At 41.3% G+C, this 26368-nt stretch overlaps 1 protein-coding gene across 1 annotated transcript; it reads left to right on the top strand.

Moving 5' to 3' along the window:
- The first annotated feature begins 1100 nt into the window (after positions 1-1100).
- Positions 1101-24315, top strand: LOC133377436 (uncharacterized). The gene is made up of 3 exons (XM_061611502.1): positions 1101-1587; positions 5042-5286; positions 24223-24315. The coding sequence occupies exons 1-3, from the start codon at positions 1101-1103 to the stop codon at positions 24313-24315; spliced, it is 825 nt and encodes a 274-aa protein (XP_061467486.1).
- Positions 24316-26368: the final 2053 nt, after the last annotated feature.

Genomic DNA, 26368 nt, shown 5'->3' with positions numbered 1-26368 from the left:
GTAATGTTGATGCGTTCCATTTCTTGCTTGACAATTTCTAACTTTCCCTGGTTCATGCTTCTCCCATTCCATGTTCCTATTATGTCGTTCCTTTTAGGGACGGATTTGCCGCCGCCATTATTAAAGGGAGGACTCGTGAATTCTCGCGATATAAACATTTTCGAGCCACGTGAGATCGTTCACCCAATCAGGAAGGGTGTTGGAGCAGCATATAAAAGGCTGCTGCTTCTTCCCGCTCTTGCCTCTTTTGCCTCGCGGCATATGCGGTTGGTTCGTGCTTCCCGTGGCTCCGTCGGCATATTGGTGTGATAGTTCTATTTATTCTAAGTTATATTTGATCGTTGTAATCCTTCAATCTTTTACCCGATTTGAATTTCCCTCCCCTCTGATCAGCTGGGCGGCGGGCTCCCGCCCGCGCGCCTAGCGGCTTTTTTCCCATTCGTTACCCCCCCTCTCTTCAGTTCGTAAAGCATCAGTTCTCTTAATTTCTCTGGTCCCAATTTTGGAGTTTAGTTGGTGGAGTAGTCGTTCCTGTGTTAATTTAGAATTTAATTCTTTGTTCTTGCCTTAGTTTCATTTTTGTCCTCGTCTAACCCCCTTTCACTTCCGTTTCTCTCTGTAATCGCGGTTATATATTTTTGCTCGTTGATCTTTCAATTATTTGAAGTCTTGTTTATTTAAATTAATAGTTTAGCTTCTTATATTTGATTGTTTTGTGGGTATTAATATTTACCCTATAGTTGCTGTTTGTAATTATATTTAGTTGATTGAAATTCATCCCCCCCTCCTTTTTCCACTTTCCCTCCTCCCCACCCTTTCCCATAGTTTATAGTATAGTATTAATTCTGTTATTTATTATCAAATAATAATTGGTATTTAACTTATATGTATAAATAATAATAATAAAAATATAATAAATAAATAAATAAATAAAAACTAAATAAATAAATTTAATTAGCATAAAATTAAAATAATTTTAATTTTCGATTTTTATTATAATTGGCAATTGTGTTAGTTGATTAAATTGAAGAATTTTTGGATATATTTGGTGGTATATAAACTTTGTTAATTGTGTAATTGTTTATCCTGGTCTTTTGAGCATGCCTCCCAAGAAGGTGCAACAGAAGAAAGGGGTTCGTGTGCTGAAGCAGGCCACCAAGCGCCCTCCTTCAATTCAGCATCAATCTTCTGACGAAGAGGAGGATTTGGGGACCATACGTGCCTTGGTGGCTAGAGTTGAAGTGCTGGAAAGGGAACGCAGGCAGACTCAGGATGTCGATGCGGGTCCCAGTTCCGGACCTGTAGGTAAGAAATCTGCTAGGTTAGCTTCCAAAATGACTAAATCTCGTCTTCTCGCTGACTTGGTTTCTAGAGTTGGTGTGCTGGAAGATGCTACGCCTATGGAGGGGTCTTCGGTGCATACTCCTTCAGTTGGTTTGCCTGCTGGTCCGCCCACGAATCTTACCTTGCCTGAATTTGAGCGTCGGGATGTACAGATGCCTGTTCCTCCAGCGCCCGCCACGTTCACTCCTGGGTCTACTGGGTTCACCATGCCGCCGGTCGTTGCTTCTCCTGCAGCTTATACAGGTGGGCAACAATTACACCCTCACAATACACAAGTACATGCTTCCAGTCCCCTTCTTCAGGATACCCCAGCTGCTGGTTCTCCGGTGCTGGGTGATTCTACGCACCCTACTGTTTTTATGGGGGGGGGTGCCTCAGCACCCACAGCTCCCTTGGCCTGCTGCTGCAGTATTTCTTTGGCAGCCGTCTGCCAATTCTTCCTCTCTGGCACCTGCTTACTTGCCCCTTCCTCAAGGGATTTATCCACAGGGTGACACATCTCTTCCTTTAGGGGACCATTTATTGTTAGGAACTAAGGAAAAAATTTGGCGTGGAGAGTACATCGATTTGTTTTCTCTCCTGTTTCGTGAAAATGAAACAAAACATAAGGATGGTCAGGAGGTTAAGGAGCGTGAGGCCGCCATTAAGCGGAGGGTCGATCGCATCTGGCCTAATTGGTTGAATGCCTATACAATTTATATGGGGGTTATGACTCAGGCATATCCATCAAGAGCTTTGTCCATGATAAAGTATCAGGACATTGTTCATCGAGCTTTCCGTGAATTCTCTGGCACCGCTTGGCTTCGGTATGACGAGAATTTCAGGCAGAGGGCAGCATTAGATCCCACCCTCCGTTGGGATGTTGAGCATGCCGGTCTTTGGCTGCGATCTATGACCCCCGCCAGGCCCACCTTGGGCGATAGAGCTGATAGTGGGCATTTGTTAGCACAAGCGCAGACTGCCGCCTTTAGTTCCAACCAAGGCGGGCACTGGGTTCAATCCCAGCAAGTCTGCTGGGCATTCAACAGCACTGGCAGATGCCTCAGACGTCCTTGTAGGTTCAGACACGCCTGTGCAATGTGTGGGGGCAACCACCCCAGTTCCTGCTGTCAGCGTGCACGTACGGCTTGCCAGGGTACAGGGGAGCATCACCAGCCCAAACGTGGTTCTGGCAACAGCGGCAGTACGTCGCAAGGCCAGTAGCCCGGTCAAGCTGGCTCCTTTGGCTAAGCTGTTAGAGTTTTACCCTGATAGACAGGCTGCTAGTTTTATACTGCAAGGGTTTACTGATGGTTTTCATATTCCCTTTGAGGGTCCACGGATTGCTACATCAGTAGTCAATCAGCCCTCTCTTGGCCATTTAGCGTCTGTTGTGTTAGCTAAGCTTAATAAGGAGATAAGTGCCGATTGTATTTCCGGCCCTTTTCCTTTTCCTCCTTTGAGAAATTTGAGGATTTCCCCATTAGGTATTGTGCCTAAGAAGCAGGTTGGTGAATACCTTCTTATCCATAATTTATCTTACCCGAAAGGTGCCTCTGTTAATGATGGCATTTCGCCGGTACACGCGTCAGTTAAGTATACTTCTTTTGACGAGGCAGTGAGAGTAGTTAGGAGGGCTGGCAGGGGTGCATTAATGGCAAAGTGTGATATAAAATCCGCTTTTCGCCTCCTGCCTGTGCACCCTGATGATGTAGATTTATTGGGTTTTAAATTTCAGGGCCAGTTTTACGTAGATAGGGCCATGCCAATGGGTTGTTCAGTGTCTTGTGCTGCTTTCGAAACATTCAGCACGTTTCTGGAATGGGCACTGCGGAGGAAAGTTTCCTCCTCCTTCTCTGCTCATTATCTTGATGATTTCTTATTTGTTGGGCCGGCTGGGACTTCTCACTGCCTCTATTTAATGCAATCCTTCACCTCTTTAACTGAGGAATTGGGAGTTCCGCTAGCTCCTGAGAAGTCTGAGGGCCCTGCTACTTCCCTTATTTTCTTAGGGATCCAGTTGGATACGGTAGCGCAGTCATCACGTTTGCCGTTGGATAAGTTGGTTGCACTGCGACAACTGCTCCGATCAGTGCTTGTATTAAAGAAACTTACACTGGGTCAATTGCAGGAGCTGGTAGGACATTTAGTTTTTGCTTCCAAAGTTATTTCCCCTGGTCGTGCATTTCTCAGGCGGCTATGTGACGCCATGAAGGGTGTTCGCTCTCGTTTTCATTTTCTGCGTATTACAGCAGGAATGAGAGCGGATTTGCACATGTGGCTTGAATTCCTGGCAGAATTCAACGGCCTTTCCTTTTGGCGACAGGAATTGTTATTGGAAGCCAAATTGCAGGTGCATTCTGATGCCGCTGGGGGAACTGGTTTTGGTGTAATATTTAGATCCCAGTGGTGCGCTGAGCGATGGCCTGCCTCTTGGCTTGCCAATGGAATTACTTCTGATTTGACATTCCTGGAATTCTTTCCAATTGTAGTAGCTGTACATATTTGGCCGTTGTCATTTCAGAATCGCACAGTGCGCTTCTGGTGTGAAAATTGGTCCACGGTTTGCGTTATCAATGCACAAAATTCTAAGTCTCCCCGTGTTATGCGCTTAGTGCGGGCTTTTGTCTTGCAATGTTTGCGCTTTAATATTTTATTCCTTGCCAGGCATGTTCCAGGTTTACTAAATTCCGTTGCTGATGCCCTTTCCCGCTTACAGATGGCGCGCTTTCGGGAGCTTGCACCTGGAGCGGCACTAGATCCTGTGCCAGTCCCACCTTTCCTGTGGAACCTTGGCAACTAGAAGTTGGGGTTGCGATTGCAGCTGCTCTGGCTCCCAGTACTCGAAATGCGTACGAGCGTTCATTTGCTAAGTTCCAGACTTTCCGCATCAGCAAGGAGATGCCTTTGGCGTGGCCTATTCCTGTGGATCATCTATTGCAGTTTATGATAACTTTAAAAGGGCAAAACAATGCTGTTTCTACTATCGCCGGTCACCTTTCCACGCTTGCCTTTATCTCTAAGGCACGGGGGCTGCCGGATCATTCTGTAGATTTTAGGGTCAGAAAGGTCCTTGAGGGTTGGTCGTGTTCCACTTCCAGGTCCACTGACCGGAGGAGGCCAATCACGCCCGATGTTCTCCTCCAGATCCTGGCGTTGTTTAATTCATTATGCTCATCTCGGTATGAGTCGCACCTGTTCGCCGCAGTAACTCTGACGATGTTTTACGGTGCTTTTCGCCCTAGTGAAGTATTGGCCCCATCCAAGCGTGATGTGACCTATCGTGCCTTATGCATAGGCGATTGCACATTAGGTGCCGATATAGTGAGGCTTTCCCTGCGGGTCTCTAAGACTGATCAGAAAGGCCGTGGCACTATTGTGTTTTTACACGGTTGCCAGGTCTCTGAATTGTGCCCTGTGGCTGCAATGCGGCAATTTCTGTCTCTCCGGCCAGCGGGCCAGTGTTATCTTTTCATTCATGCTGATGGTTCTGCCCTGACTCAATTTCAATTTTGGGCCATTGTTCGGCGGGCCTTGTTGGCCAGTGGTCGTGATGCTGGAGTCTATGGGCTGCATTCTTTCCGGATTGGTGCGGCTACAGCCGCAGCCCTCGTGGGCATGAGCGTTAGCGATATACAGGCGATTGGAAGATGGCGTTCCGATGCATTCAAATCTTATGTCAGGCCTTAATAATAAAGATTTGTTTTTGTTTCCCTAGGTTTGCTAAGCATCCCTATTCCCGTGAGGATCGTCTTGTGTGGCCACTCAATTTTGTTTTGGGCTCATCGGAGGGCTTCTTCGTCTGCTCCTGGGACCCAGCTGCAGCTTTCGGCTACCGCTACAGTTCACTGGGTAGCACGGAGGGGCATGTTATGGGACACGTTTTTGCCTTCTGTGTGCCGTATTATGTCTTTTATGGATAGGCCACATATATTATTGATCCATTTAGGGGAAAATGATTTGGTACAGCGTCCAGGTGTGGACTTGCTTGTTAAGGTCACTCGTGATCTCACGTGGCTTATTAATTCATATCCACGCCTTATAATTGTGTGGTCAGATATGCTTGTTAGAAGGGTGTGGAGGGGTGCTATTCATCCCAACAGGATCGATAGATCTCGGAAATGGGTGAATAGGAAGATCAGGGCTCTTGTCCTGTCGTTTGGGGGGGCATTCATTCCCCACGACAGGATTAGGTTCCATGCCCCACATTTGTTTCGTGGGGATGGTGTTCATCTTTCAGACCAGGGGTGTGATTTGTTTTTGGAGGATATTATGAAGGGTTTAAGGGTTTTGTTGTCTTCGTTGGGTGGAGTGGACCAAGCTTGAGCTGATCCCCACTTGTGGCATAGAATTCGGGCAGGTGAGGTATATAGGGGGATTATATATTTAGGCGGTTAAGGCATCATAAAAGGAGCACTTCCCGGGGAACCATCAGGGTTCATCTCTGGTGGGGATCTGGGTGGTGTCCTTATGGGACCGGCTTGCGCATCATGGTGAACGTCTGTACGGCGGGGCCATGGTGTGGAGGTTGGAACCACGCGCATGGCTCCAAGAGCAAGGAGTGAGGATTTTACACACGTCCTTCACTCTGGAGTTATGCAATAATGAGAATTAATGCCTTTTGAAGGTGGGAGTGTAGTCCCACATAGTTAGGATTAGCCTCACCTGCCCGAAGTAATTATATTTGAATGATTGGCTGTCTTGCTTTGGATTTAATATGTTATATTTAATAAATATAACATTATTCCAATCTTGTGTCACAAGTCTTCCTTGTGTGGTGGCAATGTGTGTCGTACAACTCCAGACTCTCCTTTCGCATCTGTGCGCATCAGCCTCTGGGCTTCCTTTCGGCTTTGACCCAGCTGCATCATTAGTCACAGCGCTACTCGTACTTGTCCTTTGTTCTTCCCCAGTAGCTCGGTGAGTGCCTTCTGACCTGGGGGTCTCATCTTCCAGCACTATCTTGTGTTGCAATTTGGATACTCTGTTCATAGGGTTTTCGTGGTAAGAGGTATTCAGAGGTGGTTTACCATTGCCTTCCTCTGAGTTTGGATGCATCTTAGTCTGGTGTCTCAGCTGTGACCATTCCGCCTTGGGTGCCTCTGCTAGGAGTCTAGCCTCTTGGCCTAGACTCCTGATGGCATTGCTCTCAGCTTCTTCAACACTCTCAAACCCCCTCACCATGTTAAGGTGTGCATCGTAAAAGGGGGTAGTGTCAATAGTTCAATGAAAAAATAGTAAAGCTGTTCTAAATTTTATTTATTTATTTATTATTTAATTTATATCCCGCCCTTCCTCCCAGCATCATGTTAGTATTTTTATACTAACGTTAAAAATGTAAACACTTGACTTCTTAACTAATCAAATCATAACCAATAATCTATTATATAATAAAATTGGTATGAAAGCTACTACACATGCACCATCATTCAGAGAACTGATATATACTATCAACATTAATCTGAGAATTTCCCAATGCAGTATTATACCTGTCTCCTCCGAAATGTCCCTTGATTTCAGTGAGACTTTATATGATTGTAGAGTCAGTATTTTCTCACCATTCTGCAGTACAAATTAATAATTTGTCAGCCCAGTCCAATCTCATTTATTGATATGTTGACTACAATACTATATTTAATCTAATCTAAGTATATAATATTTTTGTAAGCCATCACATATGGAGGCAGTGCACAGAGGCAGGATGGCAGGCAAGCGAGGCAAGGGAATGAGGGAAGCAAGGATGGCAGGCAGTGGCATGCAGGTGAGGCAGGCGAGTGGGCAGTGGGGGTGGGTGAGTTGGCAGTGGGGGGCAGATGAGTGGGGGGCTGCAACAACACAGGAAGCTAGTAAGTGGTTGAGGTGGGGAAGCGGGGGCAGCAGCCTGGGCAGGCAGGAAGCTGGTAAGCTGTCTAAGCAGAAGAGTAGCGAGTGCCTGGGAGTCGGGCATTTGGGGAGTTGCCTGGGGTTGGGGGATGTTTTGGGGGTTGCCTGCAAAAAAATCAACTTTACATCTGAGTATTTAAACTCAGTTGCTTAGATTCATACCCACTCTCATACATCTAAGTTCAAGTAATTTTTCTGTGCAATGCATCTTATCTGAGCAGTTAAATCAGTAGTTTGTTTGTTTATTACTTCTTAACCCTTCCCAATCCTCCAGGGACCTCATGATAGCCTATGTGGTATTCCCTCTTTTATCCTCACATTACTGTGATGTAGGTCAGGCTAACAGATAATGGCTCTCCCTAGGACACCTAGTGAGGTTTGTGGATGGGTGGTGATTTGACCTAGGGTCTCCCTTCATTCCCTCCTCCCACAATTTGCATACACAAGAAGAGGTATACTGTTTCTGCATATCAAGGTTCCATGTAGGTATCAGGTGATATTCAATGCTAGTCCTACTCAGAGTGGACCAGCTGAAGATGATAAATATGACTCAAAAAGCATGCAAATGATCAAACCAGCCCTTCCCACCTCCTCCCTCCTATCACCTCCCTCTTGCCCCTTCTCTCCCCCTTCCTTCACCCCTCCTTTCCCCTCCCCCATTCCTTTCCAATCCCCTCCTTCCCCCTCCTCCTCCCCCATGGTCAGTTTTACCTGTCCTAGCCATGATTGCACAAGAGTAAATCCCACTGAACTCAATAAGCATGCAAATGATCAGACCTGCCTTTTCCCTCCCTTCTTCCTCTCCCTTCTGTCCTCTGCCTTCCTCCTCCCTTTTCTCTTCTCCTCGCTTCCTTCCTCCTCCCCTGCCCACTTCTCTCCCCTTCCCTCTCTCCCTCTTGCCCCTTCTCTCCACCCCCCTTCCCTCCCCCTTTCCCTTCCAATGCCCTCCTTCCCCCTCCTCCTCCCCTCCTCTCCCCCACGGTTAGTTTTACCTATCCTAAGCATGAGTGCATGGAGGTAATCCCACTGAACTAAATAAACCTGCTCTCCTCTTCCCCCTCCTGCCTGCTGCCATCCCCCTCCTCCCCTCCCCATCCCGTGGTCAGTTTCACCCATTCTAAGCATGATTGCACAGGAGTAAATCCACTGAACTCAATAAGCATGCAAATGATCAATCCATTCTCAGCATACTTACACAGGATCCCACTTCTTACCTCCTGGATTAAAAAGCAGAGAAATTCACTAATAGGCAAAAATCCTTGCAGTTTAAGAATGTACTTATAGCCAACAGATATTTCTATCAAACGTTTAAGAGCAGGGAAATTGGGCAGCTATAATGAATGCACCCGGGAAGCACGGAATGCATTCACTATAGCTGCCCAATTTCCCTGCTTTTTAAAGTTTGATAGAAATATCTGTTGGCTATAGGTACGTTCTTAAACCGCAAGGTTTTTGGCCTATTAGTGAATATACATATATTGGGAATAGCCATGGTTCAGTGGGAGAGCACATACTTATACATGAAAAAGGTCTCAGGCTCAATTCCCAGCATCTCCAAGTATGGCAGAAAAAGACTCTTTTCCTAAAACCCTGGACAGTCGCTGCCAGTTAGTGCAGACAATACTGAGCTAGATGGATCCGTGTCTGACTCAGCATAAGGCAGCTTCCTATGTTCCTGAATCTGGTGGTGTGCTGTGATTGGCTGCAGTCGCTCAGAATCCTATGTGCTGTTGTGGCTAGGAGGAGGAACTATCTCACAATCACATCCAAGGGTAGGATTTTGCCATCTCTTAGGTGGCTGGTTATTGCTGTTTATATGTTGGTTGTATATGTTTTCATTCCCTGTTATTTTTCATTTGTATGACACTTCTATTTGTGGTGAAAATGACATTTTTAAACAACTCTGTGTAAAACTAAAACAACAGCAACATTGGCAGCTTACACTAGAAAAAGGCTGGCTCACCCACTACACTTTACCTCTTCAAAGTGGCTCTCACTCTTTCAGGATATTAGTTGCTGACAGGGGCATTACACAGAAGTGAGAAAAGTAGATGCGTGAGTGACTCACGCTTCATTCCTCATTTCTGCTGTATGGTAGAAAGTGGGAGCTGGACCTCACCTGCAGTGAGATTTGAAACTCCCACATGGCTCCTGCAGCTCATAAGACCTCACAGTAGGTGGCGGGCTCTAATGCTACTTCCCATATTACAACAGATCTTGGGAAAGAATCATATTATCACATTTCCCTGGAAGGAAGAGAGGGGTATAAATAATAATAATAATAATAATAATAATAATAATAATAATAATAATAATAATAATTTCTTGCTCCACTTCTTTATAAAGTGCACTATTCTGCTCGAAAAATCTGGAGAGCTACCCAATTTTTCAACTCCCCCCACATAAAAAAAAGCTCCCTGAACCACTGATGTGAAGTCAGAAAAAATATGCTGCATATTGCAGCTGCATAGACTTACATTTATGAGATGCAGATTAGTGTACAATACAGAGGAGTATTCCAGGGAATTCAAACTTTTGATTCATTTGTCATGAGACCATCCTTGATGAATTCATTGTGAAAGAGTAGGTATATAAAGTTTGGTAGCCTTTTATCATCAGTATGTATTGATCCATTTAAACAGTCTTTGAAAAGCTCAGCTCTACACAGTGGCATCTGGTTTTACTGTGGATTTATAGAGGATAACTCAATGGAAAATATTAAGTTACAAGTAAATGTCTTCCTTGCCATCCATACATTATTTTGACCTTGATATTTTGACAATGCCATTTACTGGTATCAGGACACTACAAAAAAGCACATGTCATTTATAGATAAATAAAAGAATACTAATAAATGAAGCACGTACTCTACAAGCATAGAAACATATTGCTATGTTTGTCCTATACACCCAAACCTCACTGAAGTGAGTGAAGGGGAAACGGAACTCTAACAGCCCAGCAGTTCATTCCATGTGTTCCTTGGTTTGCACTCTTCTGAAATGATGGCTCCATGACTGCCTGGATGCCCTCATCTGCTGGATGAGGCTAATAAACTGCAAGTGAGTCCTGATAAGATGGAGACCATAGCAATGGGCAGTTCTTGGGTCTGGGATGGCTCTCCCAATAGAGGGATGCAGAAAGTGGTGACCCCCTCAAGAATCATAATTAGGACCTGTGCTTGTTAACTTGTTCATAAATAATCTAGAGTTAGTTTCCTGATGATACCAAATTGTTCAGGGTATTTAAAATAACAAAGGACTGCAAGGAGCTTCAAAGGGATTTCTCCAAACTGAATGAATGGGCAGTAAAATGGCAAATGCAATTCAATGTAAGCAAGTGTAAAGTGAGGCATACTGGGACAATTTCCCTCCCCTCCCCCCAGTTTCACATATATACTCATGGGGTCTGAACTGTCAGTAGCAGCCCAGGAATGAGATACTGAGATTATAGTGGATAGCTTGATGTAAATGTCGACGCAGTGAAAACTTCATCCCTGTGAAAACGGCATATTCCATTAGGAAAGGAATTGCCAATATCATAATGCCACTATACAATAAATAAAATAAATAAAACTATACAAACCTGTGGTGAGACCACATTTGGAATACTGTGTACAGAACTGGTCACCTCATCTCAAAAAGTATATTGCAGATCTGGAAAAAGTTCAGAAAAGAGCAGCCAAAACAATCAAGAGGCTGGAGCAAGTCTCTTATGATGAATGATTACAACATTTGGGGATTTTAAGTTAGAAAAAAGCAAGTAAGGGAGGGACATGAAAGATGTGTATAAGATTATGCATTGTGTGGAGGAAGTGGGCAGGTTAAAGTTTTTCTCCCTCTGTCATACCACTACAGTCTGGGGCCATCCAATGAAGCTGAAAGCTGGAAGATTCAGGACAGTCAAAAGAATATACTTCTTCACACAGTGCATAATTAAACTATAGAATTCACTCTCACAAGAGGTGGTGACGGCTGCCAACTTGGAAGGCTTTAAAAGGGGACCAAACAAATTAAGAGAGGATAAGGCTACTAGCCACAATGGCTACTAGCCACAATGGCTACTAGCCACAATAGCTATGCTGTGCCTCCACAGTTGGACGCAATATGCCTCTAAATTGCACTTGCTGGGAACAACAAATGGGGACACAGCATTGTTGCAGGTCCTGCTTGCAGGTCACCCATAGGCATCATCTTGGCCACTGTGAGAACAGGATGATGGACTTTGGACTGATCCAGCAGGGCTCTTCTTATGTTCTCGTGCAAAATGCAGCTGCTACGATGCTTAGAGGAACACCCAGCTTTACACGTATTACACCAGTATGGAAAGATCTGCACTGGCTGTGTATAACCTACCAGGCCAAGTTCAAGGTTTTGTTGCTGACATTTAAAGCCCTAAATGACTTTGGACCAGGGTACCTAACAATCTGCCTCCTCCAATACAGACCAAACCAGTCTTTAAAGTCTGAGGAAACCTTGCTGGTTGTTCCATGACCATCAGATTGTTACCTGGTGACAATGCAGAGGTAGGCCTTCTCGGTGATAGCACCTACCCTCTGGAATGCCCCCCCCTCCGTGGTATTTCATGAGATAGCGACAGCAATGACATTTTAATTTCTCTTTCAAAAACATAAAGGTTTACCCAAGCTTTCCTGGACTCTGACTTTGAATTCTGTGTCTTGAACACTGCTCAGTTTTGTATGTGATATATAGTGGGGGGTGGAGTTACTTCATTTTTATAGAATTGTATTCAGTGTTATTATTTGTACTTGTATTGTTTTTTATGTAAACCACTTACGAGAGTTTTATTATATTGAACAGTATAACATTGTTATAAATTCCAAAAATATTAGGAGCCTAGCATCTAGCAAAATCCCTGCTCTGGGCCATATATGTATCCAATTTCAGCTTTCTATCTAATGTTCAAGAATTTTAATTTTTAGGGAAGAGATGTGCAGATGTTCTGTTTCCTGCTTCTCATTTGCTACATGTGTTAGGCTCTTTCGCTGAACTATCTGGTGATATAATTTGGGTGCTCATTTTGAGAGAGAGGTGCAACAAATGTTCCCTCACTCTCTCTCTCTCTCTCTCTCTCTCTCTCTCTCTCTCTCACACACACACACACACACACACACACACACACACACACACACACACACAGGTAATTAGAGTGTTCCAGACTATTTAAGTTCCAAATATCAGTTTTCTAGGTTGTTACCGAGAAGCTCAGTTCAATTAGAATTTTAGATGTGCCCCAAGACTACATCTACATTATTTGGCTTTACTCTGAGCAATGAGAATATGTCATTTGGATCAATAATAATTCAAAAGCAGGTATAGTGTAAGACAAAACTGATCCTAAGGTAAGTATCAGGTAGGAGAGCCACAAGCTGGTGCAAGTTTGCATATGCCTAATTAATCCTCCAAACTCAGTGCCATATCTAATGCAGGAAAAGTCTGTAATTCAGCCATTAATTATCCCTTGCAAGTAATGGCTTCCCTCCAGCAAATATATTCCACCCTAATTAAAGTAAGCACTTTACTGTTTGCATTTCCTAAGAAGTTCAATCTTAGTCCTTGCAGTGGACCCTTAAGACATGATCAGATTCGTTAAGAAGCCTGAATGACTCTACTGCAACTCTAAGGTGGGAAGCTTAGTTGCTATGACTTATGATGATGCACTACCATTGTCTTTTCTTATTTAATGTCATCTATGCCCATCCTGGACATTAACAAAATCATCTTGCAAATTTAGGTTCACATCCACTGAGAGATCCTTTGCTAGTGTTTTGTACTAGCAGCCTCTTCTTTTAGGTTTAGCTCTTATTTTTGCTGTTGCAATTAAGGGTGTTTTTTTTTCCAAAGTCAGTCAGGCAAGATAAAAACCTTGGCTCGACTGTTTTCATGTTTTCTGCTGTATAGGGAGGGCATAGATTACTGCAACGCACTCAGCCTGGGGCTGCCTTTGAAGACAGTTTGGAAACTGCAGCTTGTGCAAAATGCAGCAGCCGGATTGGTAACAGGGACCAGACGGTCTGAACATATAAAACCGATTCTGGCCCACTTGCATTGGCTGCCTGTAAGTTTCCGAGCTCAATTCAAGGTGCTGGTTTTGACCTATAAAGCCTTACACGGCTTGGGACCACAATACCTGATGGAACACCTCTCCCGATACGAACCCACCTGTACACTACGTTCAAGATCAAAGGCCCTCCTCCGGGTGCCTACTCCAAGGGAAGCTCGGAGGGTGGCAACAAGGGAGAGGGCCTTCTCAGTGGTGGCCCCCAAATTATGGGATGATCTCCCTGATGAGGTGCACCTGGCGCCAACACTTGTTATCTTTTCAGTGCCAGGTCAAGACTTTTCTCTTCGCCCAGGCATTTTAGCTAGTGTTTTAAATTGTTTTTATATTGTTTTAAATTTTAAAATTGTGTTTTAAATTGTTTTTAAAATATGTGTTTTAAATTCTATATTTGTTTTAATGTTTTTGATTGCTGTAAACCGCCCAGAGAGCTTTGGCTATGGGGCGGTATACAAGTGCAATAAATAAATAAAATAAATTAGACCCCACCTATCCCCGGATGTTGTTCAGCTTTTGGGGACACATCAAGAAGGCTGCTCTACTTTCAAGATGCCGCAACCCCATAGATTTCTGTGGAAGGAGGCTTTTCTTTTTTCTCCAGCTTTAGTTAGCATCCTCCTTCTTGCCTCTCAGCTCTGTTCCCTTGACTCTCTTACATATTTACTGTTTTCCCCAGCAATACTCAGGATACTTTCTAGAAGGCATCAGTGGGTCTTTTTCTACAATGAAGGTCCTCCCCTTTATATGAAAATCAATATAGAAGTTATGCTTTAACTTGGATTCCAGGGGATGGACTCAATGACCTTATAGGCCCCTTCCAACTCTACTATTCCATGCTTCTATGACACCAGGATCAGTTTGCCAGCGTCCCCTTTCAGGCGTAGGGCATATAACCCAATGCTCATATAAACAGGACCTTACTGACGCTTCTGCACCCTGCTGTACCCAGTAGTAATGGTGAAAATACCCAAAACCTTGCTGCAAGTTCACTCTTCTGCTTCCATCTGTTTCAGGGCAATGCCTATTGCAGGCTATCTGACTCGCTTCTGTCTACCTTTGTTATTTCACAGTTTCACTTTCCTATTGCTCTCATGAGAACTGAATTTTCCTATACAAACTAAGTAATATCTGCATTTATTGGCTATTACTAAATCTTCAAAAATAAGCAAGGTAATGTGTTTTCTAAAGGTAAAAGTGCAAAATGCAATAATGTTTTGGCGCATCTTCAGTAAAGGTCTTCAAATTAATGGTTCCGTAAACATACATGTATACATATGAGAAGATCTGTAGCAGACTGTAAAAATACCTAATGATATCCTGATGAATGATTCCCAAACAAACACTATCTACACAACACAGTCAGCGAGATCATCAATCAGCATCTTGTGCCTGCACCTCTTGAAACAACCATCTTCATTAATTACCAAATGGTGGTTGAATCCAAGAAAAGCACAGGCAGGCTCTCTCAGCGTTGCTGCTCTGCACTTGCATGTGGGAAGTTTGTTCAATATTACTGGAGAACTCGTTTGATGTAATAGGATGTTCCCACTGGTGGAGGGAAATAAACAGGTGGCATGGGGTGCTGCAGGGAGAGGTAAGAACAGGCAGAATTCCCCCTATTTCCTCCACCGGATTGTACTTCCTTCCACAAAAGAAAAAAAAAACCCTCCATTCACAGAAGGGACATTCTGGATCCAATGCAATTATGATCAGAAAACACAGTGAAAAATTATCAACTGTTTTAGGGTTCAGTCCAATGGCTCCCGGGGAGGAGAGCTCCCCCTCCCCACTGGTGCTGTGTGTGTGTGGGTGGGGGGTCTGGCTCTATCAACATTGGGGATCTTATTTCCATAGACCCAAAAAGGGGGATGTCAGAGCAGCTCAGGGATGTGCCAGGAGACAATGGAAATAGCTTGTATCACAGCTGTCCTGCTCCCATGACATTCCCCTAAACGAGGAGAGATGTTGGGATTTGACCTCAATGGGAATGAAACAGCATTTCGGGGGAGGCACTTAATGGATGAGGGAGCATACTCCTCTTCTTTCACTTTAGCCTTGCCCATGGGGTTTAGGATTAGGTGGTTCAAATGCCTTTAGGTTCCCTCTCCCTTACTTTAGGATTGCAGCCTTAGTCTATTCTACATCTAATCTCTACACTTTCAAGCAAAAACAGTAATTTAAGGAGGCCAACCAAGCATTAAACATATAGACAATTATGCTTTCATGCCCAGAGATTTGTTTTAAGTTCCCACTTAGTAGAGTTGGCCATTCCAGTTTTTGAGTCAAATTAAGTATTATGTTTAATATTCCATTTCTGTATACTGCTTAGGCATTCTCTGAATTTAAAGTTGTTCATGCATTCCAAAATAAATAAATAAATAAATAAAATTAAGGAAACATTTTGTTGCCAGGTGAACTCCTTTCTATTCATGCAGGCCTTTCAAATATATGTCACAACTTGGGCCTCACAGTTTTCAACTGAGTTTTAATTGTGTTTCAGAGTTATTGTTTTGTTAAGAAAAAATAATTTGTTATAGTTTTTTATTGTTTTATACTGCATTTTAATTTATTTTTTATTTTTGTTTTGTGAGCCATAACTCGTGTTATGGCGCAACTACATAAATTTCGTAAATAAGGCTGTATACACACATCATACATTTAAAGCACCAAAGAATCATGGGAACTATAGTTTACCCGTCATAGAGCTATAATCCCCAGTACCCTTTCCCAGATTGCTTGGAGGGAAGCCATGTGCTTGTCATGTAATTCCCAAAACTCTTGTCCTGGGTCTCTTGAGAAACTCATCGCCACAATAATGACTGAATCACCTCCCTCCGTGCCCACATATCTCCTTATCCAACTGCCACACTCTGCCTGCCTTTTGTCCCACTACCAATAGTTTCCTCAAATATGAGTCTTGACTCACTTTTCAGATTATGCCTTAACTGCTCTTTCAGCCTGCCAATTCCAGCACCCTTTCACCGGAAGCAGTCATTGCTTCTTTGGCGTGATTTTTATTCATTCCTAAAACTGTAAGAGAAGATGGATAACTTGGATCCACATCCTAACCTGTTCTCTAGTTAACTACGTTTAATCTAATCGGCAAAGGATGTTTTCAGATAGCATTGCATCTTAAAGCACCTCTGAATAATATACAGAGACAGCTGTTCTGTTTGGAAGTCACCAAATGTAATAATGGTTGCTTCCTGGAAAATTTGTTCTAACTCCTGTTGACAAGTATCTTTTGAAGAGATATGTCCATATTTGTTTGACAAATGAAAAAGAAAAATTATACCTGACAGGTGGCCATACCTCTATCTAAACTGGGAGATTATTTTCCAGTCCTCAGTTTCTGAGATCAGTTTCTAGAGATGGAAGCCTGAGATATGGGACCTAGAAGAGTATTACTTTGTTAACCAGACAAGGTATAGAAATCCAGGCTCCTAGGATTTATACAAAATCTGATCAACCCAGGGGCTTCATGCTGCCTACCAACTGAACTGTCCTTGTGTGCCTGATGAAGGATGTAAGGTAGGGATGGGAAACCTATTGCCCTATAGAGGTTGTTGGGCCAGAACTTGGAAAGTTGATTTTAAAAAGGAACTATTTCTAGTCCAAGTTCAACATGTCCAAAAAGGAATTAATTCCAGTTCACATTTGTCTTTTTACAAAATGAACTTGTTCGTTTCATGTTCTGTTCATAGTTTGATTCGAGTTTGTCCAAATGATCCCTGGCAATTTTTTTCCTGCATTTAGAATGTTACACGCTGCTGTGCTGAAGTATAAAATATACTTAAGAAGGCTAAGAAAACATTAAGGCAGTGGAATGTGAATTATTTGTTTTCCCCAACAATTAGGTCCTCAAATGCAATGATGTATCACTGAACACTAAAGTCAGGATCATTCGGACCATGGTATTCTCAATCTCTATGTATGGATGTGAAAGTTGGACAGTGAAAAAGGCGGATAAGAGAAAAATCAACTCATTTGAAATGTGGTGTTGGAGGAGAGCTTTGCACATACCATGGACTGCGAAAAAGACAAATAATTGGGTGTTAGAACAGATTAAACCAGAACTGTCACTAGAAGCTAAAATGATGAAACTGAGGTTATCATACTTTGGACACATCATGAGAAGACATGATTCACTAGAAAAGACAATAATGCTGGGAAAAACAGCAGGGAGTAGAAAAAGAGGAAGGCCAAACAAGAGATGGATTGATTCCATAAAGGAAGCCACAGACCTGAACTTACAAGATCTGAACAGGGTGGTTCATGACAGATGCTCTTGGAGATCACTGATTCATAGGGTCGCCATAAGTTGTAATTGACTTGAAGGCACATAACAACAACAACAAAAGTTTAAAGGCCCAAAGAGTATAATGGGAGGGGGAAAGTAAGAGAAGGAGCTTGAAGATGAACTAGAAATTGTTCAAAATTCTGCCCCCAAAGAATTTAATTCGCGTCCAGCTCAGCCAGCAATTATGAGAACTACTTTCAGGTGTAGTTCAAATATTGTTGAACTAATTCAGTGAACCTCATTCAAATGAACAAATTCATTCCAAGCGCTGTGTGTTCAGCTACAAGTCCCATCATCCCCAGTCTTCATGGGATTTGTAATATGCTTGACCCAGAAACCAATTAATGCAGAATGCAGCAGCCAGATTAGGACAGGAGTGAGACTCTGCCAGCATATAGCACCTCTGCTCAGATATGTACACTGGCTGCAGTGGTTGGGTTCAAGGTGTTACTATTGGTATATAAAGCCCTTAATAGCTTGAGATCAGTATACTTGCAGGATCACCTACTCCACATGTATCCACTCAACTGCTTCAATCTGCAGGACTGGTGCTGCTACAGGTGCCACATAATACTCATCCCACACTTGTAAGAAGTCATTATTTTAGTGTGGTAGCATTTATACTTTGAAACTCCCTGCCTATTGATAGGTGCCTTCTTTGTATTCTTTTCAATGCCTGCTTGAAACTTTCTGTTTATGCAAATCTATCCAGACATGTAGATGTTTTGATCTCTTTTTTAGTTTACTGCTGGTTTTAATTACTTTTTAAGTGTTTTTAATTACTTGTTTTAACTGTTTTTATTGATAATTTTAATTTGTTGTAAACCACTTAGAGGTTTTGTTACAACCAAGCAGTATATACATTCTGTTAAATAAATAAGTAAATAAATAGTTCAATAACATCTGGAGGACCACAGGTTTCCCAGTCCTGCTTAAGGCAAAACACAGGCAATCCCAGGAATTCACTTGACAAAGCCCCATCCTCAGGCTACATGATTGCTAGTTCTCTTCAAATCTCAGACCCCTTGACAAGAAAAGCTCTCTGATAATGGACCATGGAATAAACAATTATGTTTATTGCAGACAGACAATGCTAACATGTTAAGAGTCACTAAAAGATAAGGCAAGCTGTACCTGTGTACATGAGACCACCTCCTTGTTGAAGTTAAATAGGTTTGGGTCTTCTTGGTGCCTGGGTGATAGACCACCTGGAAACCACATGTACTCTACCTTCAGATCCATGACAGAAGCAGGATATAAATGTAAGAAAATGAATAAAAATTAAATAAATAAAAACTTTATCTCATTTTGCCAAACCAAAGATAGGAAAATAATAACTCTCTTATTTAGCCACCACACAGAATACCTTTGCGACTGTATGGCCCCATCTGCACTATTACATTAAAAGCAGTATCATACCACTTTAAACAGCCATGGCTTCCCCCAAAGAATGCTGGGAACTGTAGTTTATTAAGGGTGCTGTGAGTTGTTAGGAGACCCCTGTTTCCAACACAGAGTTCCCCGGGAAGAGGGACTGACTGTTAAACCACTCTGAGAACTGTAGCTCTGTGAGTGGAATGGGGGTCTCCTCTCAGCACCATTAAAAACTACAATTCCCAGTATTCTTTGGGGGAAGCCATGACTGTTTAAAGTGGTATGATACTGTTTTAAATGTCAAGTGCAGATGGGGCCATAAGTTGTAATCGACTTGAAGGCATATAACAGCAGCAGCAAATGGGGCCTAAATCTTTGGAAAAGTTGTGCCTCAGGCCCTGCAACAGTGGGAGGAAAACTGAAACACCATTAAAATACCTGTGTATGTTACTATCTTTAACTTAAGCAACACCCCCAGAAACCACACCAGCTGAAATCACTGTGGAGAGCAATACTCAAGAGGGAGTGTTTCTGATTCCTCTGCTGATCAGGCATAGCATTACTTGTCTAAGCACCTCCTGCTAGCATCATCTTTGAAGGGAAGGATTTCCCCACCTTTATCTGGTTTATTTAAAATATTTCTATCCCACCCTTCTAGCCAAGAATAAGGCACTCAGGGCAGCTCACAATAAAATCATACACAATTTAAAATACAAAAAACATTAAAATACATAAAAATAGAGTTAAGAAATCTAGGGGAGTTACATTAAAATGGGTTAAAGAGGTAAAACTAAAAAAGCGGGGGGGGATAAAATCAGTTTCAGTCTCTACCTTCAGTCCCTCCCAAAGCCTCTCTGGAACAAGATGGTTTTCAGAAGTCTGTGGAACACCATCATGGAGGGAGCAGAGCAGGCTTCTTGGTGTAGGTAGAATATTCCAGAACTTGGGGGCAATGGCTGAAAGGCTCTTTCCTGTTTACCTGCCAGTCTAACATCTTTCGTTTCAGGCACACAGAGGAGACCAGAGGCAGTTGATCTTAAATCATCGATAGGTGTAAGCGGTCCCTCAGGTACATTGGTCCAAGGCCATTTACGGCTTTAAAGGTCAAAACCAGCATTTTGAATTGGGCCCGGAAACAAATTGGGAGCCAGTGGAGTCAATAAAGCACAGGGGCAATATCTGTTAATAAAGCACACCTTTTAACAAATGAAATTATCTAAATGGAATTGTACACCTGAAGAATACACCAAGGTTGTGCATCATGGGGAACAGTCAGTTATACCAGAAGATGCTTAAAGGAGGAACACACATAAAAGAAAGAATTATAGTAAAAGCTGTTTGCTTCCTCTACCCCCAAGAGAGGGATGTGCTTGTTGGAAATGTGAGAGTGCAACTCAGCTTGAAGCCTGGGAGGAGACTGCAAGCTATATAGGAAGTAGAGAATAGAGAGAAGTCCTCCTGAATTCCTAGACTGTTCTGTCCACTCTCACCTAAGCTCACCTTTCCTTCCAGGTGTAAGCTGATATCCTCAGAGGAAACAAATCTCCCTTCCTGCTCCTTCTCTGATCTCAGTTTTCCTTTTGTTCTTCTTGCCAGCATGGCTCCCTGCAGCAGACATCTCTTTTGCCACATGTCCTATCTAGTTAGTCAGATGTAGGTCCTTTCTATCTAAATGTATTTCCTACAGTAAACTTAGTTTGTGAAACTAAGAAAGTGAAAAGAGACTCTCTAGGATTTTCCAGTGATTGCCACTTTGTAATTCATAAGGGAGCAAGCACCAAGTGCAAAGGAAAATGCAGTTCAATGAGATGGAAACATTTATGCCCATACTAGGAAGCCGGAATACAGCTTTCATATAAATTCTCCCATTGTCGGTGTTTTACCTGTCTAACTATATCAGAGGGAGGTTTGGATCACAAGGTTTTCTAATGCTACCAGATATGTATAAAAATGGTTAGGAACTAATTAGTACATCACAGTGTACAAATTGTTCCAAATAGCACCACAACCGATTGATAGTTTTACCGATCCAAATGTTATACGGAAAAATGTGCAATATATAGCCATTAAAATATTCTGCTTTAAGATCTGGAATGCTATTTTTAATGCATAGCTGACAGCAATTCTATAAGGGCACAGCTGCACAGAAAGATGGTTCAGCTTCCATATGCTGCCCCTGCAAATGCAATAGAGTAGTTCATAAATATGAAGAGCGAGCATACCATTATTCATTGTCCCTGAAGAAAATGAAAGCCTGTGTTTTCCTTGCATTCATCCATTTTGCAGCATGATTAAATTTAATGTTAATGTATGTACTATTTCCCTTAGTAAAGGCTTCTACATGATAAAAACAATCAAATACCAAATCAATATGCAACAAAATGCTTAGAATTCATTGTATATTTGTTCACATCTCAATAAAAATCAAGATTTCATAAATACGTTTGAGAGCTGTAACCATTACGGTGCATCCCATGTTTATAATTTCATTAAAAAGCCTGTGTATTAACTCTGTGTGAACTGGATTAAATAAAATACAGTCACTATCTTAATTAGTCTATAGGACAGGAATAAAAAAGCAACTAGGAAAAAAATTAAAGTCTATCTGTTCAAAATATATCATGTATACAACAGGACACCTTGAAGTCAAAAGGTCATTATTTTCCTGAAAATTACATATTCTATGCAAAATCTGATAGTCTTTATTGATGGACAGTGTCATAAAGCCATCACTGTGTTTATAGACGTTTAATTGAAGACAGCATAAAACGATAAACTAAGAAACATGCATGGTTGACTCCTCCAATTCAAACCATAAATCATACTGATGTTCAGACAAGTCGCCCAGACACAAATTCTGATGATAGATGAACCATTTAACTTTGATTTTTGAAAGCAATGAGCTTGCTAGCAATACCTCACACTGACTAATACCACATATGGTCATATAAGAACTCATCAAAAATCCATTTTTCTCTTGTATGGATGCTAAAATTATCTTCTAAATGATCATTATTAAAAGTATGCAGTGTGTAACATCTTTCTAATGTGCATAGCTGGATTCAAAGTCTGCTTGCTTCAGTAAGCAATGATTTTATTGCTATTTCTAATCTTTCAACGGGTGCTCTTAAAAATAAATAAAAAGATGAGGTAATCTGCAAAATTAATTTATAAAGAGCAATAGAGTTAGCTTAACTGATCAAATAAATGGAAAGGAACTTTGCTTCTCAAAGCTTTTTCATGCATGATATCTTAGACAATTAATAAAATACTACACAGTCAGTTTTGTTTTAATTGATCCTGTATCAAGCTTTCTTGTCATGTATTACCTTTAAAATCAATATCCAATAGGAGACAAAAATAGCCTCTTTACCAATATTTTTCTCATACTCAAGATTTTACACAAAATGTTATATATCCAAGCATCGAAAAGGATCTGTTTGCAATTCAATAGTTTATTATTATTTAATATTATTTTATTATTTATTGGAATTATATCCTGTTCTTTCTCCCAGTAGCAGCCCAGGGCAGCAAACAAAAGCACTAAAAACACTTTAACACATCATAAAAGCATTTAAAATATATAAAAACAAAACAACCATTAAAAACATTTTTAAAAAGCTTTAAAAACATCTATTTTTTAAAAAAAGATGGTTTAAACACATACTAAAAAGCAATTCCAACACAGACACAGAGTGGGATAAGGTCTCTACTTAAAAGGCTTATTGAAAGAAGAAGGTTTTAGTTTTAATTTAGTTTTAAACTAGTGTTAGTTATATATATATTAATCACAGTATTATCATACTGAATTCTCCTAAACTTTTACCAGCAACTTTGATTTATAGGACTTGCATGAGGGTCATCCACAGTTTTGGGATGAAGCTCAGGTTTACAAGTGTATACAGGCACATATAAAGATGATGAAACAAAGGAACAATCCGTTGAATTATTTTTCCATCATTACCTTGCAACAGTAAAATTTTAAAATGTAACTTGCTAAAATAAAATTTCTCTATAGTAGAAACGAAATGCTTCCTAATTTTAATTTTTTCCACTTTCCAACATGCTAAACATTTTAATTAAATTATTAAAAATGTGTTACATTTATGCCACAAATGTTGATTCTAATAGGATACAACCCTCTCAGTCTCAGAAAACATAAAAACCTGAAAATAGAAAATGGCTAAAAAAAGCACAGCCAATAAAATATTCACCAGGCTTGGTAGTGTACAGCCTGCTTTGAAAGCTAAGTCTGCAATCCTATATACAGTATACTTAGTCCCATTGAGCTCAATTGGGTTTACTGAGTAGACATATTGGATTGTACATGAAGAGTCTAGTTTTACAGTAATTGCACTGGGAATAGATTTCAGCCATCACTCAGTGGAGAATCTAGCCCTACCCTAAATTATCTTATGTGTGCTAAATATACTGAAACAATGTTGCTTCTATGAATTCATCATACTGAATGAGTTTGTACCCACAAAATCTGTGCGTTATTTCTTTTCCTTGCTTGCTTTAAAAAGATGCCATGGGATACATTTTCTCCATTATTGCATGCTAATGGATGCTTCTTCAAAGTTAAATGGAAACTTCCAGCTTTCTAGGCTACAATTAGATATCAAAATCTTAAACTTTATTTTACACGTGCATCAGACTCTCTCCTCTTTAAGTCACAGGTTTTAGAAAAAGGAGAGTTTCCCCCACCTTGTATACTGGCGTTTCCAGGTGGTGGCTCTCTCCAGCTAGCCAGAATAGTCAATGCCTGCAAAGAATTCAAAGCTTTAACATTATAATTCAGGGGGAAGTAGCAGTTCTTTCCCCCTAGGGACTTGTTTAGCTGTGTAGCATAATGTCAGACTTTGGGTCTTGTTAGTAAGCAGAGAGCATACTTGCAGCAAGGCAGATAGTATTCAAGATTCATTAATATAACCTGATTTGCTAGGCTTACTAACAAAGTCCTCCTATTTCACCTCATTTTCTCATTTTTCTTCTCAAAAGGTATATATAACATTTTGAGCATAACCCCCCTCCAGAAAATCCCTAGATTTGAAATAATTACATTTGAATAATTCTCAAACTTTGAATGTGAGTGTACCTTTAACAGTCACTTTTCACTCCCAATTACACTGGAATAAATATGAATTCATTGCATTCAAGACCAAGCCATACACATAACAAACTGTACCTGGCACCAGGATTTGGGCCTTAAGCAATACAGTTGCAGAACAGTTACCAAACTCCTTTTCTTTCTTTTTTTAAAGAATGCTTTGCAAACTGATAATATTGCAATCATTCCAATGAAGTTCCAACACATCCTCTTACCTCAGGTCTTACCAAATCAAGTTCTGGAATGACAGGCTCAGCATGGACCCCCTCAACTGCCTTTTTGGTATCATCCGGCTGTAATAAATGAAAGAGGAGTGATATTTAGATGGATGAGTTGTATGCCAGGAAGAGAAAACTACCAAACAAGGACCTAAAGCGATCCCCTGTCTTCACATGCTTGATTTCATTCCTTAATTAGAGCCATTAATCAATAGGTATGAGATATGAGGCTTTAGAAGGGCTTGGTGACACGACACCTTGCCACCTGTCAAAATTACAGCTTTCTGTTCATGCACCATCCCTCAAATAGTTATTTTCTGCAAGCCTGGCTGCATCTCACAATCCATTATTTACTGTATAGTTCTATCTCACTGCAATGTCAAAAGATAACCCTCTGATGATAAGAAACGGTTAAAACTCACAAAAATACTTCCACTGATCCTACAGATGTTAAAGTTTTAAAATACTACATGATCACTTATTTGGAAAAAATGCAAAAATGTACTTGACACATACAGTTGTCATTGCCTATACATTTATTTTAAATGCATGATAGGAGATGAAACCTAAGAATTCATCACAAGCCTCATGTAAATGAAAACAAACCAATAATATGAAGTTGAAGCCATCGTCATCACATATATAATTGTATCATAATATTTTATACACATTTTATATTGAAAATGAATTAAAATGCATACATGTAGTAATATGCAAGCATAAATATCTCTCTCTAACAGTGAGTGCGAATTAATAAGTGCTAAGAGAAATGGGGCCCAAATGGTCCACAGAGAAACAAGAGGGAGGTATTAGCATGCTCAGAACACAGAGGTATGAAAAAGTACACAAAAGAATTCTAAACACACAAACGCAAAATAGTAAGTTGTCAATCCCTCACCCAGCACACACACACACGTACACACACACACAAATAAGCAACCCAATGAGGACTCAGAATGCTCAGTAGCCACAGAATGTTGAATGTCAGTTAAAGATGAAAAATGAAAGATGGGGAGGGGATGGAATAGGCTGCTGGAGGAGGGAATGGTTGGTTGGCTGAAACCCTGGACAGGAACAATCCTATTAGGAGGTGAGATTACACTATAACGTTTTACTGCAGGTCCCACTTGTTAAATTTAAACATACATGAATCAATATTATACTTTTGAATCAAAACTCAATAGTTTCAAGCTTCAGTATGAGATTTTAAGAGAATAAAATTTCCCTCAGAACACCTTGCTACTTGTCAAAAACCTGGTAAGTCAGCCGATTTTGAATGGTTGATGCTGCAGGATCTTGGTGATTTTAACCATACTCTTCATGCTGCAAGCCATTTGTAAAGTGGTACTGTTTTTTAAGATTATATAAAAGCTTTCAATGTATCTGTGCTTAAAGTTCTAACATCACAGTTTTATGTATGACTAGCAGAATTGAGAGAATTGGTGCCATTACTCACACACAAGTGCACCTGTTGTTGAATAGTTTTGACATGTGACCCTCCAGATGTTATTGGACTCCAGCTCTTATCGATCATAGCCATCATGGCCAATGGCCAGAGATTATGGGATTTATAGTCTAACCGCATGTGGAGGGCCTCAGGTTCTCCATCCCTGCCTTAAGGACAGAACTAGATCTTACAAGAGGAATAAATGATCCATATCCCAGTATTTCCCTCGTGTGGAAGCTAGGAATGGGAAACTTATAAAGAACCATCTGTGGGGAAGACGGTGTGCTCAGCCCTTATTCTCCTCCTGTCAATTCTCCCTTGCAAATAGCGCTTGGTCATTTTTAAACATTTTCTCCTGCTAGGCTCCAACACTGGGAGAATCGCAAAATACAAAGAGGCTAAGCACTTCTCCCTGTTGTTTGCTAATCCTACCATTTAAGCGTCTTCTACTCCTAGTTACCTCAACAGTTGTCACCTATTCTTTTGGGAGGTTTGTACCTTGTGTTGGCCCTAGGCCAGGAACAGACTCCCTGAGTGAGCATGCTGAACTTCCTTTGTCATTTGTTATCACTGTTTTAATTTATATTCCACCTTGTCCTAAGGTCCCAGAGTACCTAACAGCTATATATGAGTTC

This window comes from Rhineura floridana, chromosome 1, assembly GCF_030035675.1.
Source record: "Rhineura floridana isolate rRhiFlo1 chromosome 1, rRhiFlo1.hap2, whole genome shotgun sequence".
Classification (NCBI taxonomy): domain Eukaryota; kingdom Metazoa; phylum Chordata; class Lepidosauria; order Squamata; family Rhineuridae; genus Rhineura; species Rhineura floridana.
This window is presented reverse-complemented; position numbering and strand designations above follow the sequence as displayed.